General features: G+C 43.1%; 3 protein-coding genes across 4 annotated transcripts; 2 read left to right on the top strand and 1 right to left on the bottom strand.

Annotated features, from left to right (window-relative positions):
• Positions 1 to 1,047: 1,047 nt before the first annotated feature.
• On the bottom strand, positions 1,048 to 4,051 carry LOC125006628 (trypsin-like). Its single transcript, XM_047582853.1, has 6 exons — positions 3,796 to 4,051; positions 3,268 to 3,339; positions 2,951 to 3,101; positions 2,722 to 2,863; positions 1,924 to 2,181; positions 1,048 to 1,410 (listed from the first exon to the last, which is right to left on the bottom strand). Exons 2-6 carry the CDS (start codon positions 3,329 to 3,331, stop codon positions 1,261 to 1,263), a joined length of 765 nt encoding a protein of 254 aa, XP_047438809.1. The 5' UTR covers positions 3,332 to 3,339; positions 3,796 to 4,051; the 3' UTR covers positions 1,048 to 1,260.
• A 2,484-nt stretch (positions 4,052 to 6,535) lies between these two features.
• Positions 6,536 to 14,643, top strand: LOC125006981 (trypsin-like). Of its 2 annotated transcripts, none has more exons than XM_047583532.1 (5): positions 6,536 to 6,740; positions 7,802 to 7,925; positions 10,612 to 10,753; positions 11,702 to 11,968; positions 13,170 to 14,643. In XM_047583532.1, the coding sequence occupies exons 1-5, from the start codon at positions 6,683 to 6,685 to the stop codon at positions 13,338 to 13,340; spliced, it is 762 nt and encodes a 253-aa protein (XP_047439488.1). In that variant the 5' UTR covers positions 6,536 to 6,682; the 3' UTR covers positions 13,341 to 14,643. The 2 variants fall into 2 exon arrangements, with proteins under 2 accessions (XP_047439488.1, XP_047439487.1); XM_047583531.1 differs by having other exon boundaries at positions 6,539 to 6,740; positions 7,802 to 7,961.
• An 832-nt stretch (positions 14,644 to 15,475) lies between these two features.
• Positions 15,476 to 18,956, top strand: camk2n1 (calcium/calmodulin dependent protein kinase II inhibitor 1). Its single transcript, XM_047583819.1, has 2 exons — positions 15,476 to 16,280; positions 17,119 to 18,956. Exons 1-2 carry the CDS (start codon positions 16,112 to 16,114, stop codon positions 17,190 to 17,192), a joined length of 243 nt encoding a protein of 80 aa, XP_047439775.1. The 5' UTR covers positions 15,476 to 16,111; the 3' UTR covers positions 17,193 to 18,956.
• The last annotated feature ends 2,339 nt before the right edge of the window (positions 18,957 to 21,295 follow it).

The raw sequence follows: 21,295 nt of genomic DNA, 5'->3' as shown, positions 1-21,295 counted from the left end.
TTTGCTCCCGTGTGCCTTAAGAAATCAATAAATTCACCTTTAACGGTTAAACAACTAAACAACACATGGCCTCTTCCTCGCACGTGACTTTACGGCTCACCTGACAGGAGTCTTTCCCACCATAAATTGATCCCGCTCACATCATGTTCTGCGTGATCCTGAAGGGATAGTAGCTCCAGCAGTCCAAGAAGAAATCCACGTCCACGGACTTCACCTCAGATGAAAGGCTTTGGCCGTAGAGCCAGGTCACGCCCCAGCCGCTGACCGTGCACCGGGCAAAGTTTTGCAGGGGGGGGGTGTGTCCTTGTTAGGTAAGGTGGCTGGCTCGACCATGGAGTTGATGACGGCTGGATGCTCCAGCTGATGCACAGAGAACACATCCTCCGGTTAGACTACAGCAAAGTCTTATGTCTGTATATGATTCACAGGAGGCCTGGCGGCTGATTCAGTCTACCAGCTACAATCTAACACCAGTGGGAACCAGTTAATATTTTGCTTGTGTCACACATGGATGCGTGCGTTCTGACTGTTTTGAAAGTTGTTGTGATCCAAGTCAGTGTTCCACTCAGCTGTTTGTGCAGATTACACAATAGGGATCAAAGTTGTAGGTTATGTCAATTTGTTACATGTGAATGGTACAGTGTCAAAGGGGAGAGGGCCCGGTCACAGCCAATCACCGAGCAGGAGGCTGACACACTGCCATGGAGGAAGTAGCGGTTTTTGTTGTTGTCACGGTTGGTGAACATTTTGTGCAGACGTGGCATTAAAGGGGTGTGTCACCTAAACATTTGTGGAACTGAAAACAAATCCAGATAGCTTTGGATTGTTGCCCCAATCGATTCAAAATAAAATAAAATAAAAACAACAAAGAGGACAGTCTGAGAAAATACGCATCTTTATTTTTAAGTCCATAGTTTTTATTTTTTATTATTGTGTTTGTGGAGAAACTGATGTTTCAAATGGTAAATAGTCCCAGAAATAAATGTAGTCCAAAATCTGGATTTTTTTTTATGTTACATCCTCGAACCCCTACACTGGGGCGTGACAATATATTTATATATATGTAATTAATATTCTGCACTTTCAGGTTATACTAAATCTGTGAGAAAAAGAGTACATGGGGTGTCGGTTCCAGGCAACTTACTTTTTACAAATAAATTCATAATTGATATAAAAGACAAAAACAAAAAAAATATATCCATTAGGATCCATTCAAATATTTATACCATAGCATAGTCTTCTGTGAGAGAGTCAGTATCATTAGCTGTTCTGGATGACCCAGTTGATCCATCCGAGGTAGTTTCTGGTCTTAGTGTAGACACCTGGGTAGAAAGCGTAGGCGCAGCCGATGCCCCAGGACACAATGCCCTCAAATTTACCGTTACACATGAGAGGTCCTCCTGAGTCACCCTGAGGAGGAAAAGTCACATCTGGGTAAGTGGTGGCTTGATCAAAACTGAAGATTTGTGCTGCTAAATTGACGGCGCAAACGCATTAAAGCTGTAATGAAACTCTATTTTTTGTATTCTCAACAATATAAAATGAGTTGCTTCTACTGAAAATGTGAGAGAATTATCACAAACCTGCATTTTATTATGCCTGCTTGAAGTAACTATTTAATAGCCCTTTTTAAAAAAAAAATATATATATATATATATTTAACAGGTAGCTGAAGCATTTGGTTTCTAAAGATGTTTTTTTCAGGCTTTTCAGAGTTAAATTCTTCCGGCGGACACTCCTCCAAATAAATACCATCGCTAGTCTTTCCTAACATATTTAGCTACGTTATATAAAACCTGACCTGTTTGATTACAGTGTGTTACTTTGCTCCCGTGTTCCTTAATAAATTAATAAATTCACCTTTAACGGTTAAACAACTAAACAACACATGGCCTCTTCCTCGCACGTGACTTCATGGCTCACCTGACAGGAGTCTTTCCCACCATAAATTGATCCCGCGCACATCATGTTCTGCGTGATCCTGAAGGGATAGTAGCTCCAGCAGTCCAAGAAGAAGTCCACGTCCACGGACTTCAGCTCAGATGAAAGGCTTTGGCCGTAGAGCCAGGTCACGCCCCAGCCGCTGACCGTGCACCGGGCAAAGTTTTGCAGGGGGGGTGTGTCCTTGTCGGGTAAGGTGGCTGGCTCGACCATGGAGTTGATGACGGCTGGACGCTCCAGCTGACGCACAGAGAACACATCCTCCGGTCAGACTACAGCAAAGTCTTATGTCTGTATGTGATTCACAGGAGGCCTGGCGGCTGATTCAGTCTACCAGCTACAATCTAACACCAGTGGGAACCAGTTAATATTTTGTTTGTGTCACACATGCATGTTTGCATTCTGACTGTTTTCAAAGTTGTTGTGATCTGAGTCAGTGCTCAGCTGTTTGTGCAGACTACACAACAGGGATCAAAGTTGTAGGTTATGTCAATTTGGTGGCATCTCAAATAAACAGCTCAGTCAGTGAAAATAACCCACATTATGATCGGTGATTCCACCGGAGGCTGCAACTAAACAGCAGCATTGTGGGAAATGTAGGACACGTACTGGGCGAGTGTTCCCAGTGTGATGCTTGATATTTGGCTTACGTGTCCCTTTCAGCTTTCAGAAATCTCATCTGTCCCTTGAGGAGCATTGCAGAGGTGGAACATGACAAACCGGTCTTCATTCAACCTGATCTAAATCAACCTGGTGTCACATTCCCAAGACGAGCTTTACCTTTAGCAGCATGATATCGTTGTCGAGCATCCAGTAACTGTACTGGTAGTGTTTGATGACCAAGGAGACGTTAAACATCTGCTCATATCCCTCCTCCTCGACGAGGTTGTGCTCGCTCAGGACCACCTGGATCATGTGACTCCTGCGAGAAGGCGAAAAGAAAAGAGTCTGAAGCAAATCTGGTTCTTAGGTTGTGGAGGGTTGCAGGTGTAAAGCAGCAGTGACTTACGGCCTCCAGCAGTGGGCAGCAGACACCACCCACTGAGGGTGGATGAGGGTGCCTCCACAGAAGTGGGAGTTGCTGTACAAAAGGGAAGCCTGATACTTGATGGAGTAAGGTTTTACCACCGTGCCCCCGATGATTCGGTCCCCGTACACACCTTAAGGGAAGACGAAAAGTTTAAATACGCGGACGGCGAGATGTCGAGGGTCATATTCTTTAGTTATTTAGTCTTTAATTAGCTTTAAATTTAACATGAAGCCAGTTGCATGTACCAAAAATGTTATTTTATTGCATTCTTTGCAGTCAGTGCCGCTGTACCTCACCTGTCAGGTTAACAACAAGCAGGAGGACCAGTAAGAGGTGACAGGATACGGCCAGGTTCATCATAGTAGCAGCTGTAAAGTAATAAATAAAGAAACGGTTAACGGAGTTAATCGGTATCGCAGGTCTGGAAATGTAAAAATTAACCAAATTACTTTTTATATTCTTGTACATTAACAATCATGACCAAAACAAGTAAAAGTCGAAATTCTCTCTCATATATAAATCCTTGCACACAGCATAAATAAATACTGGATTCTTGTTTTAATTCGAAATATCCTGTATCTCAGAGCGCAGGATAAATCAGTGCTATAGGGCAAAATGACACTTAAACGCTTCATGAAACACAGAAGATTTCTGGTAAAAAAAAACATCCAATCTACCGGTGAGAAAGCGAGGAAAACGTTCTGTTTGTTGCATTATTTCTTACCAGTCACTTGAAAAAAGAAAAAAGTGGTTTGAATAGTTTCAATTGACTCATTTGAATTTTAAATAAATATGCTAAATAAAGCTTTTACACAGTGCCTCACCTTATCAAGAGTCAAGTAAGAATCAGTCCAGCATCCACACCCCGGCGCACACACTCTGACACGATCCTCTCATCCCAGGACGCGCTTGAGAACTCTCAGGCCTTTTATACTGTGTCCATGGCTGCCACTCTTATTATTCCCGTCCATTATCCACCATTTAGCGAAACGTCTCTCACACGAAGAAAGGAAAGAGTCTGACCTAGTACAGGAAAAAGAAAAAAAAAAAAAAAAAACAGCAGCAGCCTTCTCTTTCATTACACCTTTCTTTCAAGGGCCTTTGTTCTCGTCGCTTCAGCCTATTGTGCCGCTCGGAGACAAAGTAAATCTTTACAGAGATGAAACCCAACAAGCCAGAGAAATGATAGAATATACTTGCCAGACATGTTGTTGGTATATCCAATGATGTTAGAGAGCGAGGGACAAAAGCACGAGGCATGATGTCTGAGTGTGATATATTTGCCCTGTAGCATTTATTAATACCTCGGACAAGGAAAAAAAATATTCTCAGAGAGCATGTTAGGGCAGGAGTGTTTGAAAATGTCTTTTATTTTCTAGTCTTGTTTTTTCGATTCGACCTGAATGAAGTCGTGTTTGAGGGAGGAACGGTGCTAAAGCTGCGCTACGTCCTGGTCTGTGTTGATAAGCCTGATGCTGCAGGGGCGCACCGCGGTGTAACCGCTGCCTTCAGTGTGTTTCCTCTCCTCTCCCGGCCTCCTCCATCTCCCCAGGTGTCAAACGCATTTCGGTTCCCACACATGGGGGGCGTTTGTAACTCATAGCCTCCGTATAGAATCTAGTGTCAGGGCAACTGTGAGGGCGAAAGGTGATAGCATGCTCGGCTCTCCCTCAGGTGCATAGTTAATGTGACTAACAGGATGCCTTTGTGTGTGTGTGCGTTTTATGTGTTTGTGTTTGACAGTGGTGGTGAGGAAGATGCCTTGCACAAAACTGTACGCACAATGCAGACACAGTAAAGTGCTGCACGTGTCACCGTAAGAGCGGTCAGAAGACAGAGGGGCTGGTTTACCCGTATGCACACTTTTGTGTTCGTGTAAAAACACTCGGCTGGTTTGTTATTCGGGTTCACGTTGTGTTGACGGTTTACGACAACGCATGAAAAATAAAAGTGAAAATGACCAGATTGCGGGGCAGCACCGCCAGCGAGAAGGTCCAGGTTCGGGTCCAGCTCGGGCCTTTCCGGGTTTCCTCCCACCTCCAAAGACATGCTCGTTAGGCTAATTGGTGATTCTATTAGTGTGAGTATGAAAGGTTGTTTGTCTCTGTATTAGCCCTGCAATGGACGGGCGACCTGTCCAGGGTGTAAACCGCCTCTCGCCCACTGACAGGTGGGATAGGCTCCAGGAAACCCCGCAACCCTAGTGAGGATAAGCAGTAGTAAAAGAAGATGAGATGAGATGACCAGATTGTATGTGCTGTACACATTTCACTGCCAGGAACAGCGACTTCCTGGAGTCATGACTTAGGAATTTGAGAGGGGCATTCATTTTCTCACGGCTCTGTTCAAGAAAGTGAGTCTTCCCAAAATATATCAGCATTGTTTTGGTGCTTCGGTGAGGAAAAGCTGATTGAAACATTTGTGACATAAATGTAGCACAATAAAAGACAGAACCGGGACATGAAACAGACACGCAATCTGAAATTTACGCAAAAAACAGTTGAGTAAATAGAAATAAGGTGCACATTAAATTAAATCCACGGGTCCAGGAACATGCCTTCCCTGAACAAAGCTTTCAGAGTCACGAGAAGTAAGAGGTGTGTCTCAGTACATCTCATACCTTTCTAATGCGACAGCACCAAGCTCCTGTCTTCTAATTTCTTATATCATTTCATGGCCAGTCTTCATGGCCTCCTGCGGTTATCCACTCCTACTTGAATGAACAATTCTCCAACCTGCCCACTTCCTACATTTTCAAATTGTCATAACATCTTATATCTTGTATCTGTATCATCACCAGATTCTGCATGTTTGCTTTTTGTTTTTTTGGTTTCTTCCTGTGCCAGGATCGCCTTCAGGTGATGGGTGTTTCAGAGCGGATTTCGTAAAGTGTCTTGTATTGTTATTGACGATATAAATAAAGTTGAATTGAAATAAAATTTATTTCTATTGTACTTCCAATTAACAGCAAATTTCCTTGTGTTAATCATTCCTTTAACAGCGCCTTTGTATTGACATTGTAAAGACCACCTTTAGGTTATAAATTAAAATATACGGCACACCACCTGTCAAAAGTTTTAGAACTGCATGCAGTGTCCTCTGGTGTCGTCGTCGTCGTCCCCCCCCAACATACTGTGGATGATGCTGACTTGCCTGAAGTCCGATGATAATAATGATGATGATGAGTTATTATCATTGCTGACATTGGATACAGTAATGGCTGTCACTCACACAGAGAAACGCTTGTGTGTAGAACGCACGGCAACAAACACACAGTCGGCCACTGAGACATTTCAACGGGGATAAGCCCGGATGATGACACAGACAGAGCGCGCTGATACAGTATAAATGAACCTTCCCCGGCACAGTACCGCCGCAACCACCCCCCGCGTTGCCACGGCAACAGCGTAAGGCCTTTCGACAAGTCGGGATGGTCAGAAGAGAGAGTTGTGATACTCCCTGAATGTGAACTTTGTTGCCGTCTCTCCCTCTCTTTCCTTCTCAATCAATGCCACGGCGCTCGGCTTGTGCTCCTGCACCAAGATGAAATTAAAAACTTGCCTGTTTTTTTTTTTTCTTCCAGAGGAAACTTGAGGATAAAGGTTGATGTGACTGACTCCCACTATTCCCACAGAGGGATGAACGCCCGGGCTGGACCGTCAGAGGATACAGGTCGTCAGGCTGGAGAGGTTTCGCTGCTGGTCTGCTGCTATGATGAACTTGCTCAAGTGTTTGTGTTGTGTGCTCCTGGATCTCTTGGCGGTGCGCGGTGAGTACAGATTTTTTAGATTTATCTAACAAAAGATGTACAGTTTTAAATGTTGCGTTAATGCCCTTGGCAGTGACAAATGTAAAAGCAGTCAGTTTCATGGTTTTGCTTATTGGGTTATGATATGTCTATGTATTAATTTTACAAAAAAACACTCACTGGGTCAAAATAAAAAGTTATTTCTATGCAAATTCTCATGTCTGTAGGTAAATATGAAGCTGCCGCCAGTATCTGGTTAGTTAAACATGAAGCCTGGTAACAAGTTTCACCTACTAGCACTTTAAGTGTGTTGTGTCTTATTTGTTTTCCGGTACAAAAGCATCAGTATTAACAATAGCGAGAATCATAAAGGGGCCATGCTGTGAATGGCATGGATGGTTTCATCTAACGGTCAACAGAAACCACCTTCACATTTGCCGAGATGTTGCACTATTCCTTGAAATGGCTTCCCTCTAATTTACAGTATCAACTGTTACACTTGCGAGGAAAACGTTCTTAGTTTTCCCACCGCGTCTCCGACTGCGCAGCCTAAGGCCAGGGTACAGTAGTTGAGTGGTTGCATAAGGCAGACGGGAAGAGTCCCCACTCTAATGTTTCAGGGCCCAGAGTGAGGTGGTGACACTAGAAGGTCAGGCAATATTGTGTTACCTTCATTACGCAGTGGCCTCCCAGGTGACAGAAAACCACTAACTGTTCGGGTCAAGGTCAGTGGGATGTTTTTGTTCTGTGAGGGCCCTCTGTGGTTTATGGACTTCTTAAGAAGTGTTACCATACACGCAGATGCAGGACATCAGTTAAGAGAAGAGCATGAAAGAAATGCTACGGAAATTGGGAGTGTTTGCGGAGAAACATTTGTCACAGGCCGCTCCACGGCTCGGATCAAATGTCAGTGCGTTCCAGGAAATCAGAGCGGAACAAGCTTTTCAGATGTCAAATGAAGACGTCCTCAGGACTCTACGATGTCACTGACAAGAGTTGATATGAAACCACAAGTAAATCTTCAAAGGCAAACTTGTCACAGCCCATTTTACCTCCTCACCGATATTTGTGTCCCCGCACAGGCCGCGTGCTCCCGCACAGCCGTATAGTTGGCGGCTACCCCGCTGCACCGAACTCCATCAAATACATCGTGTCGCTGCAAAGCACCAGCGGCCAACACTTCTGTGGAGGATCGCTGGTTCACAGGTACTGGGTGCTCACCGCAGCACACTGTAACATCGGGTAAGGCTGATCAGTCTCTGACGTCAATAATCATTAACCTTTGTCCTGTGCATTGTTTGCAGGATCTTACAATTGCATGTCTCTCGCTTCTTGCATCAAGGGGATCTACATTAAAAATGCCTTAGGAACAACCATGAGGCTACAAAAATATGTTTTTTATTTTTAGTTTACTGGATTGGAACATTGCACATTAATCAACATTGGTGCATTCACTGAAAAAAAAAAAATGCAGTGCTCCTTTTACTTAAAAGTTGCTTACTTTTTGTAAGGCAACTTTTTGCATCATTTTTTCCCATAGATCAAACCAGAGTTGTCTTTGTTGGTACAACATTAATTCTCTAAGTAAAGTCAATTTAATTTTGCAGAAGACACTGAGACACTTTGGGACTGACACTTTAAAATGTCTCTATATCTAATGTCTGTACATAAATGCCTTATATTCCAGGTAAATGGGACTGTAGATTGGACTGTATATTTTTTGTAATTCTTACTACCTCATTCTTATTCTATTTGTTAAGATTATTTTGTTTCATTTTTATTTTTGACTCTTATTCTTATGTCTGGTACACATATGTTCTTTGTTACCTTGAAACTCTTGGACAAAACAATTTCCCTGTAGGGATCAATAAAGTGATCTTTAATCTTTAATGTTGAGATTCTACAAATTGACTTTGCTCACAAAAGTGAGTTGAAAAACTTACTTTTAAGAGTAAAGTCAATTTGTAAAAGTAAGCTGATATCATAGTAAATGTATTTTAATGTATTTTTATCACTGCATGGCCGACTTACAGCTAAAACCCCTTGCTAACGGTGTTAGCTAACGGCTAACTTGTCTTAGCTAACGGCTAACCGGTGTTAGCTCCGTAAGCTAACGTCACATAGAGGGAAAAAAACACATATTTGCTTACTTCTTACTTTAAATTATAGTCATTTTGTAAACGTTAGCTTGAAAATAAATTTGAATCAAGTATTTTAAAGTATTTTTTACATTAGTTTCATATAAAAAGTCTTTTGAGGCCACTTGCTATCGTTAAGCTTCCAGTTATTTTGTTTCTACAACAATATAAAACCAATATATACCAACTTAACTCAACTTAATTCTTACTGTAAAGTCCAGTCTCCCACTTTTTCCATGTTCTTCTTTTGCAGAGCTGGTTAGTTGGTAGCATTTGCCCAGAATTCAACATGCAAATTGAGTGTCTTCATAAGATTTGTTGAGCCACTTACATACAGCTTGTTAATGAAAAAAAAACTATTATATTAAGTCAAGAGACAGACTTTTTTATTGTTACTATCACAGGCTTACTTTAAATTAGTTAAAATTACATATTCTTAGATCACCAGGGTAAATGCAGCGTACTTAGCACAAATGAGTCCCAAGGCAGGTACTTACTCAACACAAACACAGAAGACTTTAAAGACCTCACAGTCTCAGATCTATGCTAATGCTTTTGATTTCACTTGAGTTCTTTTTAAGTTTAATCTTCTAGCAGCTTAACCACAAGCTTTCTTGTTCCCCAGTTTATGAAACCTAAAAACTTGGTTAACCACTTCAGCACTGTCACCATATTCTGTCTACATTTTCACTTTGGCTTCTGACAAAATACTTGCTAAAAAATTGCCATCAGCACGCTATCTGATGGCAACTTAGGATCTCAGATCTTGCTCGTAATGATATACTTCGCTTTCAAACCATTTGGAAAAGTGTTCGCGGCAGTTCCAGAGTGAAACGCTATCATCTTGTACCACACGGAAAGTCACACAAAAAAAGCTGCATAAAGAAATAAGAAGATAGCTGTAGAGACAGACGTTCAAACACCACTTACATTCTCACCTCCGATTGTGGTGTGAAGTAGGTGTGAACGTTACATAAAATCACAGAAAGCATACTGCTCTTGGTCGACATATTACCCTTGCATTTTCACCAAATTTCCATAAGATGTCATCTGTGCCTAATTACATCCACTAGAATAAATGTAGCCTGTCTTTTATGAACCCAAAACCAGTTGGTTATAGATTTTTTCTTGCATACCTCCCTCATAAATGTAAAGTGTTGAGCACCGTTGTGCTCAAGCTAAAGATCACATTGTCTCTGAAATGTATGAACTGATCCTCACGTTGCTGAGGCATTTTTCAATCTATTAGAGGTCGATGTATATAATAAGGTAACTTGGTGTAACGTTATGTCAAGATACACCTAAAACCAAGCAACCAGTCTGTGCACGGCTAAGCAAAAGGAGCCTGATCTCAATTTATAGTGAATCTCTACGCAGGCCATTGGGAAGTCAAGGAGCACACAGATGCAGTTGAGTCAGCCGACCTTGGCGTATCATCAGTGTGAGTGTGGGGGCGGGGGGGTGAAACAGAGAGAGAGAGAGAGACGGTGAAGTGTGATCTTGTCTGAATCCAGGAAATTGGCCATATTTCTGCTCTACTGTCCCAGCCCTGCCAGCTCACAGTAAGCCATTGTTCCCCGGCAGACAAATAGTCACTCCACAGTGGTCCGTATAAACCTCTGCACACACTCTGGCCTTGTCAATGCCTCCTGTGTGTCATTCAGCACTTTAACAAACTACACATGTAGCGGGTCTGTTTGGTGCTGCATCTGTCAGTGAGTGTGATGGAAAAATGGAAATGCTTCGTCTTTTAGGGCAGAGCAGATCATGATAGTGGCGGGGGACTACAGAGTAAACTACTTCGAGGGCACTGAGCAGTACGCTAAACCCAACAGGCTGGTCACCCATCCGCTGTACAACAGGAGCACCAACAACGCAGACATCATGCTCATCAAGGTACTGCAGAAACAGTGCAGAGATTTAGCTACACAGTAATCCTATCACTGTCAATACTATAATGTTATTATATGGTATAATTAGAGTATAATATGGTTGCTAGATTTATCTGCAAGCTGCTACTGGTCAGGTAGTGTACAGTGACCGAGAGAATCTGGCAAACTTGATTCATGGGCGCCATGTTTGCTACCTCGGAGAGAAGATTCTACAGTGTAACCCTATGGGGCAGACGTGCTATGCTGAAATAAATGTCTTATTTTCACCATTAACGTGCCTATAAATGTTATTGCCAACATCTGTCAATAACCAATTTTTTTTTAAAAAGGGTTAGGGTTAGGGTTAGGGACAGGGTTAGGGACCTGGGGAACAAAGATATGCTCCCCTTATTGTTATTTAGTGTTATCATTATAACATTAGCACGCTAACCATAAGAACTTAGGCAACCGAGGCAAAGTTACATTTTAATTAAATTACATGCACACATGGGTTTCACAGTATATATGATGGTAGCTGTTATTTTGCTAAGCCTTTAGTCTAGATAACTAGCTAGCATGAGGCTAGTATAAGGCTTGGTTAACTTCAAACTTAAATAACTTGTAAAGAGAGTCATTGACATTTACCTCGCATAAGGGGGAGAAATCAGTTGGCATCCAGTTCTTCCTTTTAATCTTCTTCTCTCATAACTTTTTCCGTTTTTGTTCACTGCCGAAACAGTGGAGTTTCCCATGGGTTTTCCTGATCCCGTGCTGTAGCCGTAGGTTGAGCACTGTGGAATATTTTAATTTTTAATCCAGTTTTATTCCCTGTTATTGCCACTTCTCTATGGGTGAATGTTGATTACATGTATTTAACATGGCGCCCACAGAACACGTGACCAGAACCAGTCAGGATCCAAAATGAATTAAAATATATTGCACTGTGCTTTTTGTTCTCTCACTTTCTGTCCAGTTGCGGGCCCCAATGGTCCTGAACAAATACGTGTCACTGGCGCCTCTTCCCAGGCAGGGGACAGGTTTGTTCGAAGGTCACGTGTGTCGGGTGTCTGGGTGGGGCTACAACAGTCTGGGTGGAGGCCAGGTCCCTGTCACACTCAGGACAGTCGCGGTGCCCATTGTTTCAACCGCAAGGTGCAACAGCAGCGACTCCTTCGATGGTAACATCACAGCAAACATGATCTGCGCCGGCTACAGGACCGGGGGGAAAGATGCGTGCAAGGTACAGGAGACGAACGGACCTTCTTCTGCAAAGAGGTGTAAAATAAGTCGTGCAAAGGCTGTTCAGTCTCGCACATGACAAGCGTGATTATTTAATCAAGAAATACATTTTTGAAATGATAAATTCTCCAAGGTACCGACCTTGGTTCCCAATGTATATCAGATAACGTGAGCTACTAATCCTCTCTTGATCATCTTACATCAGAGCCAAACAATAACACAGTTTTGGGAAGTTCATCCCCCCTGATAGGATGCAGTTCATGGTGTCTGTATTGGGTCGACTACGAGCTTTTATTAAGCAGGCGTGGCAGTCCATCCTCAACAAGGATATTAGTTATGAGAGCTGCAGCGGAGGAAGAACAGCAACCCAAAAATAGCGCCGGGACTGAAAACCTTACTGTAATTTTGAGGTAAACACGTTCGTAGCAGCATGCTTGGATAGATGAAATTCAATGTGTGATATACCAGTAGGCTACATTTCGCCTAGGGTAAAGAACCGAATGACTAATTAAAAAGTGCTATATTTAACGCTGCAGTAGGCAACTTTGCGTGTTGGCTTTTACAGGCATGGGGAAAGATTCCATGGGAACCTGATTTGAAATCATGAAACCGTTTGTGAGCTTTAAATCTCACGTTTCTCACGGCAGTTCTCTTATATTTGCTTTGTGTAAGAGCAAACAGCTTCAGGAAACGACGCTTCGCGTCTGACACGTCTACGTAGCAGTTTTTCACATCACCTCAACTTACAACGATAAAGGCGCATGTTTTCTGGCTATATGTAAAATATAGCAGTTCACATCTGAAATGCAACTTTAAAAACATTTATTTCAAGGACGTTAGGAAGTAAGGAAGACTGTGTATCAATACGATGGTCTTGGGAAAACTCAATAACTTTATATTGTTAAATCCTTAAAAGAAAAAACATGTTATTGTGCTTTGAGATACTACTGCAATATCTTTTAATTGTTCTGACTTATAGAGAACAAAGAAGAAACCTTAAATTGCCGGGATATATGATCTACAAGAACAGTAAAAGATAGCTGCCTCCGAGGCCCGAGTCCTCCGAGTCTTTGTATAATCCTGTAACACCAACCAAGTGCATTAAAAACAGCCGTACAGTAGCATTACATGAAACTGAAAGCTTTCCCATGAGGCACATTGTCACATGGTAACTGATAGAAGGTGCGGCCTTGTCCTTGCAGGGGGACTCCGGCGGGCCCCTGGTGTGTGCGGGACGGGTCTATGGCGTGGTCTCCTGGGGCAACGGCTGCGGTGATGCGAGGTTTCCTGGAGTCTACACGGCCGTGTCCAGATTCCGTCGGTGGATTGATCAAACCATCTACGGGTCATTCCTACGTTGCTCCAGACAATGACGACGCTAATGACGGGATGATGAAAAGAATCACTGACGAGGTTTTAATCAGAGGTAGTTCTGTTGAAAACCTGAGGAGTTCTGTTTTTACTACTAATTAAATCGTGATGCAGTTTATAATCTCACATGATCTAGCTGTGAATGAACTGGCTAGCTCCTGTAGCTGTGGGATCCTCAGCAGTTGTACACTTTATACTGTGCATGCAATTCCAATAAAACTTCATAAATGAAATGACCATTTTATCAAAATAAATGTAATGATTTAGAGTTGTGTCAGAATTGCGAATATCTAGAATTTTTACTTTTGCAGGACATATAAAAACGATTCATTTTCCGTTTTGGGAAGCTGTGCATTTGTTAATTTAAATATGACGACATATTTTAAGCTAAAGAAAAACAGAATGGCTCAGCTGGAAAAGGGGAATGTTACTTTCATGCAAAAAAATTCATTGCATGAAACACATGGGCTTAATTACATTAACAGGCCTCTGTCATTTTATTTCCTTTTTCATTTAATTTATTTGGCACCTTTTAAATTACGTTAAAGCACAACACGCCATCAAACTGGTCCAACAAAGCCAGATTAATGGTCATGAATATTTAAAGTTGCAAAGAAACATTACAGATCACTTGGTATACTGCATAGGTCTTCAATAGAGGGTCCGCGACCCCTAGGGTCATCCGGACATTTTTTAGACATTTCTTTCAAACATTTTTCCCCACAATTTTCCGAAAAGTTCAATATATAACACATATAGTGGGTAGGGGGTCCCTATTTAGTCTCTTCACCAGTTTGGTGGACCTTGGGCTGAAAAAGGTTGAAGATCCCCGATATACTGTATATACATATATGTGTCCAAAGACATTATGCACGAGTCTTAAACCTGCAAGTCCACCCATGTATGCAAGTACTGCAGCTATTAAAGAAAAATAAAACAGTCCATTCATCATCCTTGGACACTTCTAGTAACGCCCACTAACCTTTATTAGCAATTAGCTCGTGTTTGCAGTCTTTATGCAGCATAAGTACAGTATGAATAGCACAACTGAGTCAAACTGTCCTCCACTGGCTGCTGTTATTGTACATTTGATTAATTCTCCCCTTTGGCTGCAGTATAAACACAGTTGTACTAATCTTCAATGCTCACTAGCTCAAAACCCACAAACCACTTCAGATGACACCAAAACAGCAGAAGCGAACGAGCTGCTATTGGGAAATAAAAGGTGGCTCCTGTGATAAAAATCATGGCTGCCTTAAGTCTAATGGGAGTAGGTTAGGTGTGTCATGAATGCGCCTCTTCTGTGAATAGTTGACAGCAAATAAAAGTTAGCTCTGCTGCAGGCTCACGTATCATCTTTCATTTCATTGTCCGTGTAACGATATTTGGTAAAGTTCCTCTGAGAGATGATAGTCCATGTCAAGATACCCGTCTCCAGGCACGTACCTGTTTTGTTCAGATGTCCCTTTGTGATGTGCTCTAGAGGACAGATTGATGTAAACATTGGAGAATTAATTTCATCCATTTACACAAACCCCAGCGGGATATGTTTGAGCAAACCAGTGTTAATACCCCTCACTGATCTTGAAACTTTACACCTTTTGTGCAAACTTTACACCAAAATGTTCTCGAAGTTGCACCCTGTAACCCGGCCTGTGGTGACATTATCAAAATAGCCCTGTTATAATCTCATAATCTGCTTCGTGTGTTTCTGTCACGTTTTTTGAAGGGTCCATCTAATATTTAACTAGAGTCTGAATCCGATGACAACAACCGATGAGAAAACCTGGAACCTCGTCCAGTCTGGAGCATGGATTGCACTTTAAAGCGCACCTACTCCGTGCTTTACGCAGTGAAAGGCACATTCAGTCAGACCAAATGATTGTATGCAGTTTTCCAGAAACTACTGAAAACAGCGCGGAACTGAAAGTGCGCCACGGGGCCAGAAGTCACGTCTCAGCCCATGAAAATACTGCCATCATCCGGCGAGCTCTGTCTCGGCGAATAGGCAACTTCAAAACCCCACCAATGCGTCGTAAATTTGGTGGAACTGTCAAGAGAGGAGCCCGATCAGTTAATATCATTGACTCGTCGAGTGGTGGCGCGAAAGCAACGTTTTGTCCTCCCCCCCCCCCCTCTCCCAGAGATCTGAATTGGCTGGCGTCTATGTGCCATCTTAGAATTTAAAATCGCCGTTTGTTTGATTGGTTCTAGATCCCAGAGAGTGAGGCATTGGAGCATCGCCACTACTCCAGCAGGACGCGTCTCTGGGCTGCACCAGAAAACCCCCCGTACAGCTCCCTCGCCTGGTCTCCCCGGGATCCGTGTTTTGCATCGCTCCTCAATTTGCATTTCTTCCTCAGATTTTCCGTGCGACGGGTTCAGCTGCTCGAAAACCAGCGGGCGCTTCACGGCTCTATTCTACGTGCGCCTCCATTTCCAAAGCAATACGCGCACAGGGGGAAAAACCTAAACTACAAAAAAAAAAAAAAAAAACCTCTGGATTTTTATTTTTATTTTTAATAATGTTGCCGAAGCTCCACGAACGGGGAAATTGAGGACATTTTGATTTATTGTTATTTCTGTTGCGTACCTACGGAGACAGACACGTGTCTTCGGGGTAAACAGAAAGGGCTAGGTCGTGCCAGCAGATTGCATTGTTTCTCTCCCCCCCCACCACCACCTTTTGTTTGGTACAGACGACCAGGTTCAAGCTTGGCGACGAGCTATACATTTCAGTTTGTGCGCCTTGTTGATAAAGACGCATTTGGAGATGTCGGAAGTGCTGCCTTTCACCGAAGAAAAAATGAGTCATTATGGAAATGAGGGCGACGAGGGACACCTTTCCTTCACCTGTCGTCTTCAAGACACCAACAACTTCTTCAACGGCTCACAGAATAAACGTCCGCCGAAACTCGGACAAATAGGCAGGAGCAAACGGGGTAATTATGTAATTAAGGCGTTTTCACTTGTATGGTAATGTGGCGAATGCGCACGTAGGGTTACCAGTGTACCACAATTAAGACTATATATCCTTGAGAAGCCAGATCGGCGACGCTGTTGCCTTGACCTGGTCTTCAGTAGAGCGTGAGATCGGATGAAAAGTCTATTGTTTGCATGCGTGTGTAATGTATGGGGTTTTAAATATTCTATTCGCATTGCAACACAAGTTGGATGCGCAGTGCGTGCCTTCTGAATGTTAAATGCCTGAATGTTGCTCAACAGAGTTGTACTGAATGCCCCCTCCCCAATGGATGGATGGATGGATGCATGGTTGCTTGCTTGCTTGCTGTGTTATTCAGATTTATTTATTTATTTTGGTTTGCATGATAAATTCAGGTTGGTGGTGCTGTCCTCTCTGTGCGCCCTGCCTTAATGAGAACACCCAGGGGCTTTAAAATGTAAGATTTGCAAATACGTGTACAAACAAAGCTGCATGTGCAGAGGAGCACAGACGTGGATGAACATGGCAAACAGGCAGACGTGTAAGGGTTACACCTGTGGGTGCACTGGATATTCACACATGCACGTTCCCAAATGCGCATCTGATGCACAGACACACACACACGGTGTCTCTCATGGTTGTCTCCTTATATGCATTGGCTGTATGTCTCATGCGTACACACACATCACTTCTGCTCACATAGTGCAGCGCTAATGGCTCTGGGCTTAAATGCCCTCCTGTCAGTCGTTTGTGAATTTTCAAGACGCCACACCAACATGAGTCCCCCCTCCCACCTCCCACCCCCCCCTTCATTAACTCTCTCCTGTCATCCACAGTTGTGATCGAGGATGAGAACGGTGACGACGGAGCGCTGAAAAATGGAACAGAGAAGACCCCGGCTGAGGCTTAGAGCGCTCTGGCTCACCAACCCCCCTCCCTCCCCCCCTCCCAAAAGACACTCTTGAAATTTTTTATGGCGATATTTACCAGTTTTAATCCAAAGACACTGTATATAAGCACTTTCTCTCATGTGGCAGCAAGCAGCACTTCCACACCCTCCTCTCCCAGTCGGTCATGGCCGTACGGATGACACCACACTGGCAGGGGTGGGAGATGGCAGCAGAGGAGACCCCCAGGTGGACCCCCCCCCAACACACAAACACACACACACACACACACACACATACACACACAAACAGAAAAACGCACAAACAAACACACCCTCGATTACAGGGTTTCGCCATAAATCCAAATGTAGGAGAAGACAACGAGGAGGGGGGTGTGAGGTGAAGGAAGAAGGCGATGCTGTCGAAATGCAGAAATCAGGGACAGGAAACCGAAATAAATCTAATATAGAAACTAAAGCACACACTTCTCCTATATCTATCTTATGAATCAAACCTGCCGTACCATTCTTTCTGCTCTTCATTTTGATCGAAGACAATTGAATATCAGAGTCTGTAAATATGGAAAGGGTAGCCCATATTTTCTTGCACAAAGTGGGAATTGGTAAACTGGTTCGTTCTGTGTTGAAGACTTTATTTATTGATCCTTTGGAATACAGTATGTCTTTTGCAGTGACTCAAGGGAGCCTGAGGGAGTGTTTTGTTTTTTGTTTTTGTATGTTGAGAAAACTGAGCAAATGAGTGATGTTTTTTTTCACTTAAAAATTCTTGATGTTGCCTGAGTGTTTTTTGTTACCATACTTTGCAGCTAACGAGTCATTTATATACAGTGTACCTCTCACCTGTTTGTAAGCTTCCCAGGCTTTCACCTGGATTGGTTGATACTGTAACTTGACTGTACACACCCTATTGATAAATCTATTTATATTGCATTGTGCATTATCGTGTGTGCCAAAATCTCATGAGGGATATACTGTACCGGACTAATTGTTCTTTTTTGTGCTTTATACATTTACTCATTCAGTTCAGCTGTTTTGTTGGGTTGCCATTTTTTAGGGCTCTTTCTTAAAACATGGAAATACAAACTCATGCATGGCAAATATGAAATCATGCATGCATGGCAGAATTTCTGGAAACTCTTGTGTATTCTTGAAGCACCTCGTATACAGCTTTGAATGACAAACCTCGAGAAACAGTCTTAATTCTGCGTTGTACTGTACGATTCTCACTGATTTGTACAGTGGCCTAATATCTTGTAATAAAGATTATGACAAAGTACTATTTACTGTTAGTGTTGATTGTGGTTTACAAAAAGGAATGATGTACTTGATGTTGCTTTTTTTTTTTTTTTTTTAATGTTTTGAATCTGTAGCAAAAACACAAAAATATAGTTTTGTATCGGAAAGATGAAGACAATAGCGGATAGCTTGGCTTCCTTTAGGACATGTTCCTTGTACAGTTTCTCCTGTTGTTGTTGGGTCGCTTGTCTGGCTGCCAAGGAAGGTCAAGTCAGCATTTTCCACTGTGAGGAAGTAGCATCCCGTTCCTTGGGCAGATCAGACGCGGAAGGAGGCCGAGGTGGAAATGCCATCGAGAATCTGAGACGCGCACTTTGTCCCGATTTGTTTAAATGAAAGTTGAGGCACTCGGCACGGACAACCGCACAACAGACTATGATCTTATTAAGTGCTACAGTACTGCAAATTCTTTTGTGGGGAAAATGTACACCACTGCTTCCCAATGCAATAAATGTCTGTTTGCATTTAAAATCTCAGCTTCTCTCTTTAATCAAATCTGCCCTTACACTCCATTGCCAGGGATGTAAATGGTGCAGGGGCACCAAGGCGTGGGGAACGCTGATGAGACGTGACATTTCCAGCTCTGCTGTGGTGACTAAATGATTCATGTTGTGTGACGAGCCTCTGTCAGCGTGCCGCATCTCAAACCTGGATCACCTGGACGTGTGCTTGGGGACGCATGCATGCAGGTCCAAGAGCGCGCACGCAAAGGCGCCCGGCACGTCCGTTTTCAGCTCCAACTGCAGGCGAGACTAACATATTGCTAGTCTCTCCTCCCTCCCGTCTTGACAGACATGAAAGGGGTCTGCCTGCGCCGGGTACCATGGCAACAGATGCACCTTGCACTCGACGGGTGCTGCGGTGGGCTTCGGTGCAGAATAGTCTTCCCTGAGCCTCAGCTTGATACCATCGCTAGCTTTAATGGAATGTTCTCCGTTCTCTTATCTCTGCCCTCTTCTCTCAAGACCCCCTATTCACTCAGTGGCGTGACCGCATTATCCTGCCAAAATAGTCCCTTCTTCCAAGATGGCAGTCAACCATGACAGCGGTGCTTACCGCAGTAACAGCCTCGCACAGGATCAGAGAACGTTACATTTAGGGAGTAATGGTTCATGATTCGTCCGACCCGTTCATCCAAAGTCAGCGAGGGAAAGCTGGATGCGAGGAGCGCACTCGACACAGACCCCCACGCTATTACCATCCAACCACGACATAGGCTGCATACAGAATATGAACCAAACCTGCAGGGCTAATGAGTTAAGCTGCAATTCAAGGCCACAACTTCAACAGGACTGAGGGAAATAAATGGATGAGATGAGAGGGGTCAAATGCGGAGACGGAGGATGGTCTTGAGACGTGGAGGAACACAGGGAATGAGAGTCAGGGTGGGGGCTCGTCACAGGAAGAACCGGCTCCTCGTCCTCCAGGATGTTGTGAAGAAAGATGGAAGAAGGAAGGGTTAGGCACACTGTCGTAGATAATCACGGGAAATACTTAAGATGTAATAATTTATGCTACGTGCAGTCCAAATATACGGTGTATTGCTCTTTTTGTGTGTGTGTTTGAAGTTATGCACCACGAGTTTCTGAAAATGTTCTCCTTCCCACTTATTGAATTTTGCAGTGGTTGCAACAGATAAACCGGCAACACAGACGATGAGCGCTTATCGTAAATTGCACCTACAAAGGCAGCTACGCCTGTGACTCATCTGAAGAACACCAATTACAAACGTGTGTGTACTTTAGCAGGAGTCAGGAGAGGACTCGGACTTTCCGCAGCGATTTGAGGCGGTCAGCAGAATTACAAAAATGCCAAAGAGTCACGATCTGAGCTTCTGAATTGTAGGTGCACTGGTTTAAACAAAAAAAAAAAGAGAAGAAAAAACAGCAAAAATTACAGCACATCTCAGTAGCCATGACAACAAAGTGTCTGATGCAGAGAGTCTACACGAGCAAAGAAGGATCAGGTGTCACATTTGAACCACAAAAATAATAGGATGTTTTCCTCAAACTCAGGCATCAAAAACAACCGCCAGCACTTTTGACATTTTCATCAAACATTGTTTGATCCAAGTTCAGAGTTATACAATGTCAAGATTCTCCTCCTCTAACCTACTATATCATTTCGCTGACATGTCTGATAATACAGCTATTTGTTTTCAAAAACACAAACCAGTCGGTCTCTTCTGATTAGTGGATTATTATTCATTTAAACGAAATGAATTAAATGAAATGAAGTTAACAGCAGTCAAGCTAACTTATACCTGGTTAACTCTGTCAGCCCTGTTTGTCTCCTCCTACTCAGCCTCCCCTCAACATCCATTCATCCCTTTATATTCCTACCTCTTATCCATTCATCCTCTATTCCCTCTGTGCCTTTTTCTTTTCTGTTTAGGCATCATCTGGGGTCCCAAATTTGCTCATCTAAGCAACGCTAGAGTCTGTACCCCAACACTGGGTCTCCTCCCCTCTGACCACTGATGCCAAACTGCAGCTAAAATGTCCCAGCTGCCTAGACCCCTTCACAGTTTGTAAACAGTGTGACGTTTTTTGAGAGGCGGGGCTTAGCTGGAGGTAAAATATCTCTAACACTACAGCTTGTAAACGGCGGTTAGCATATTTCAACTTTTTTTGTTTGACAAGAAAAGGTGTGGAAAACACATATTTTAGAGAATATACAAATACGTTATTTTAAAAAGACTCTAACTGATGGGACTATGTTCACCGACCCCTTCACTTACTGGATGGACGATTTGACCAAAGGAGGACACAGAGGGGACAAAGTCAGGTCTGTCTTTATCAAAGCCTCTC

Source organism: Mugil cephalus, chromosome 4 (assembly GCF_022458985.1).
Source record: "Mugil cephalus isolate CIBA_MC_2020 chromosome 4, CIBA_Mcephalus_1.1, whole genome shotgun sequence".
Taxonomy (NCBI): domain Eukaryota; kingdom Metazoa; phylum Chordata; class Actinopteri; order Mugiliformes; family Mugilidae; genus Mugil; species Mugil cephalus.
Note: the sequence above shows the minus strand (reverse complement) of the source record. Positions and strands in the feature narration are given on the sequence as shown.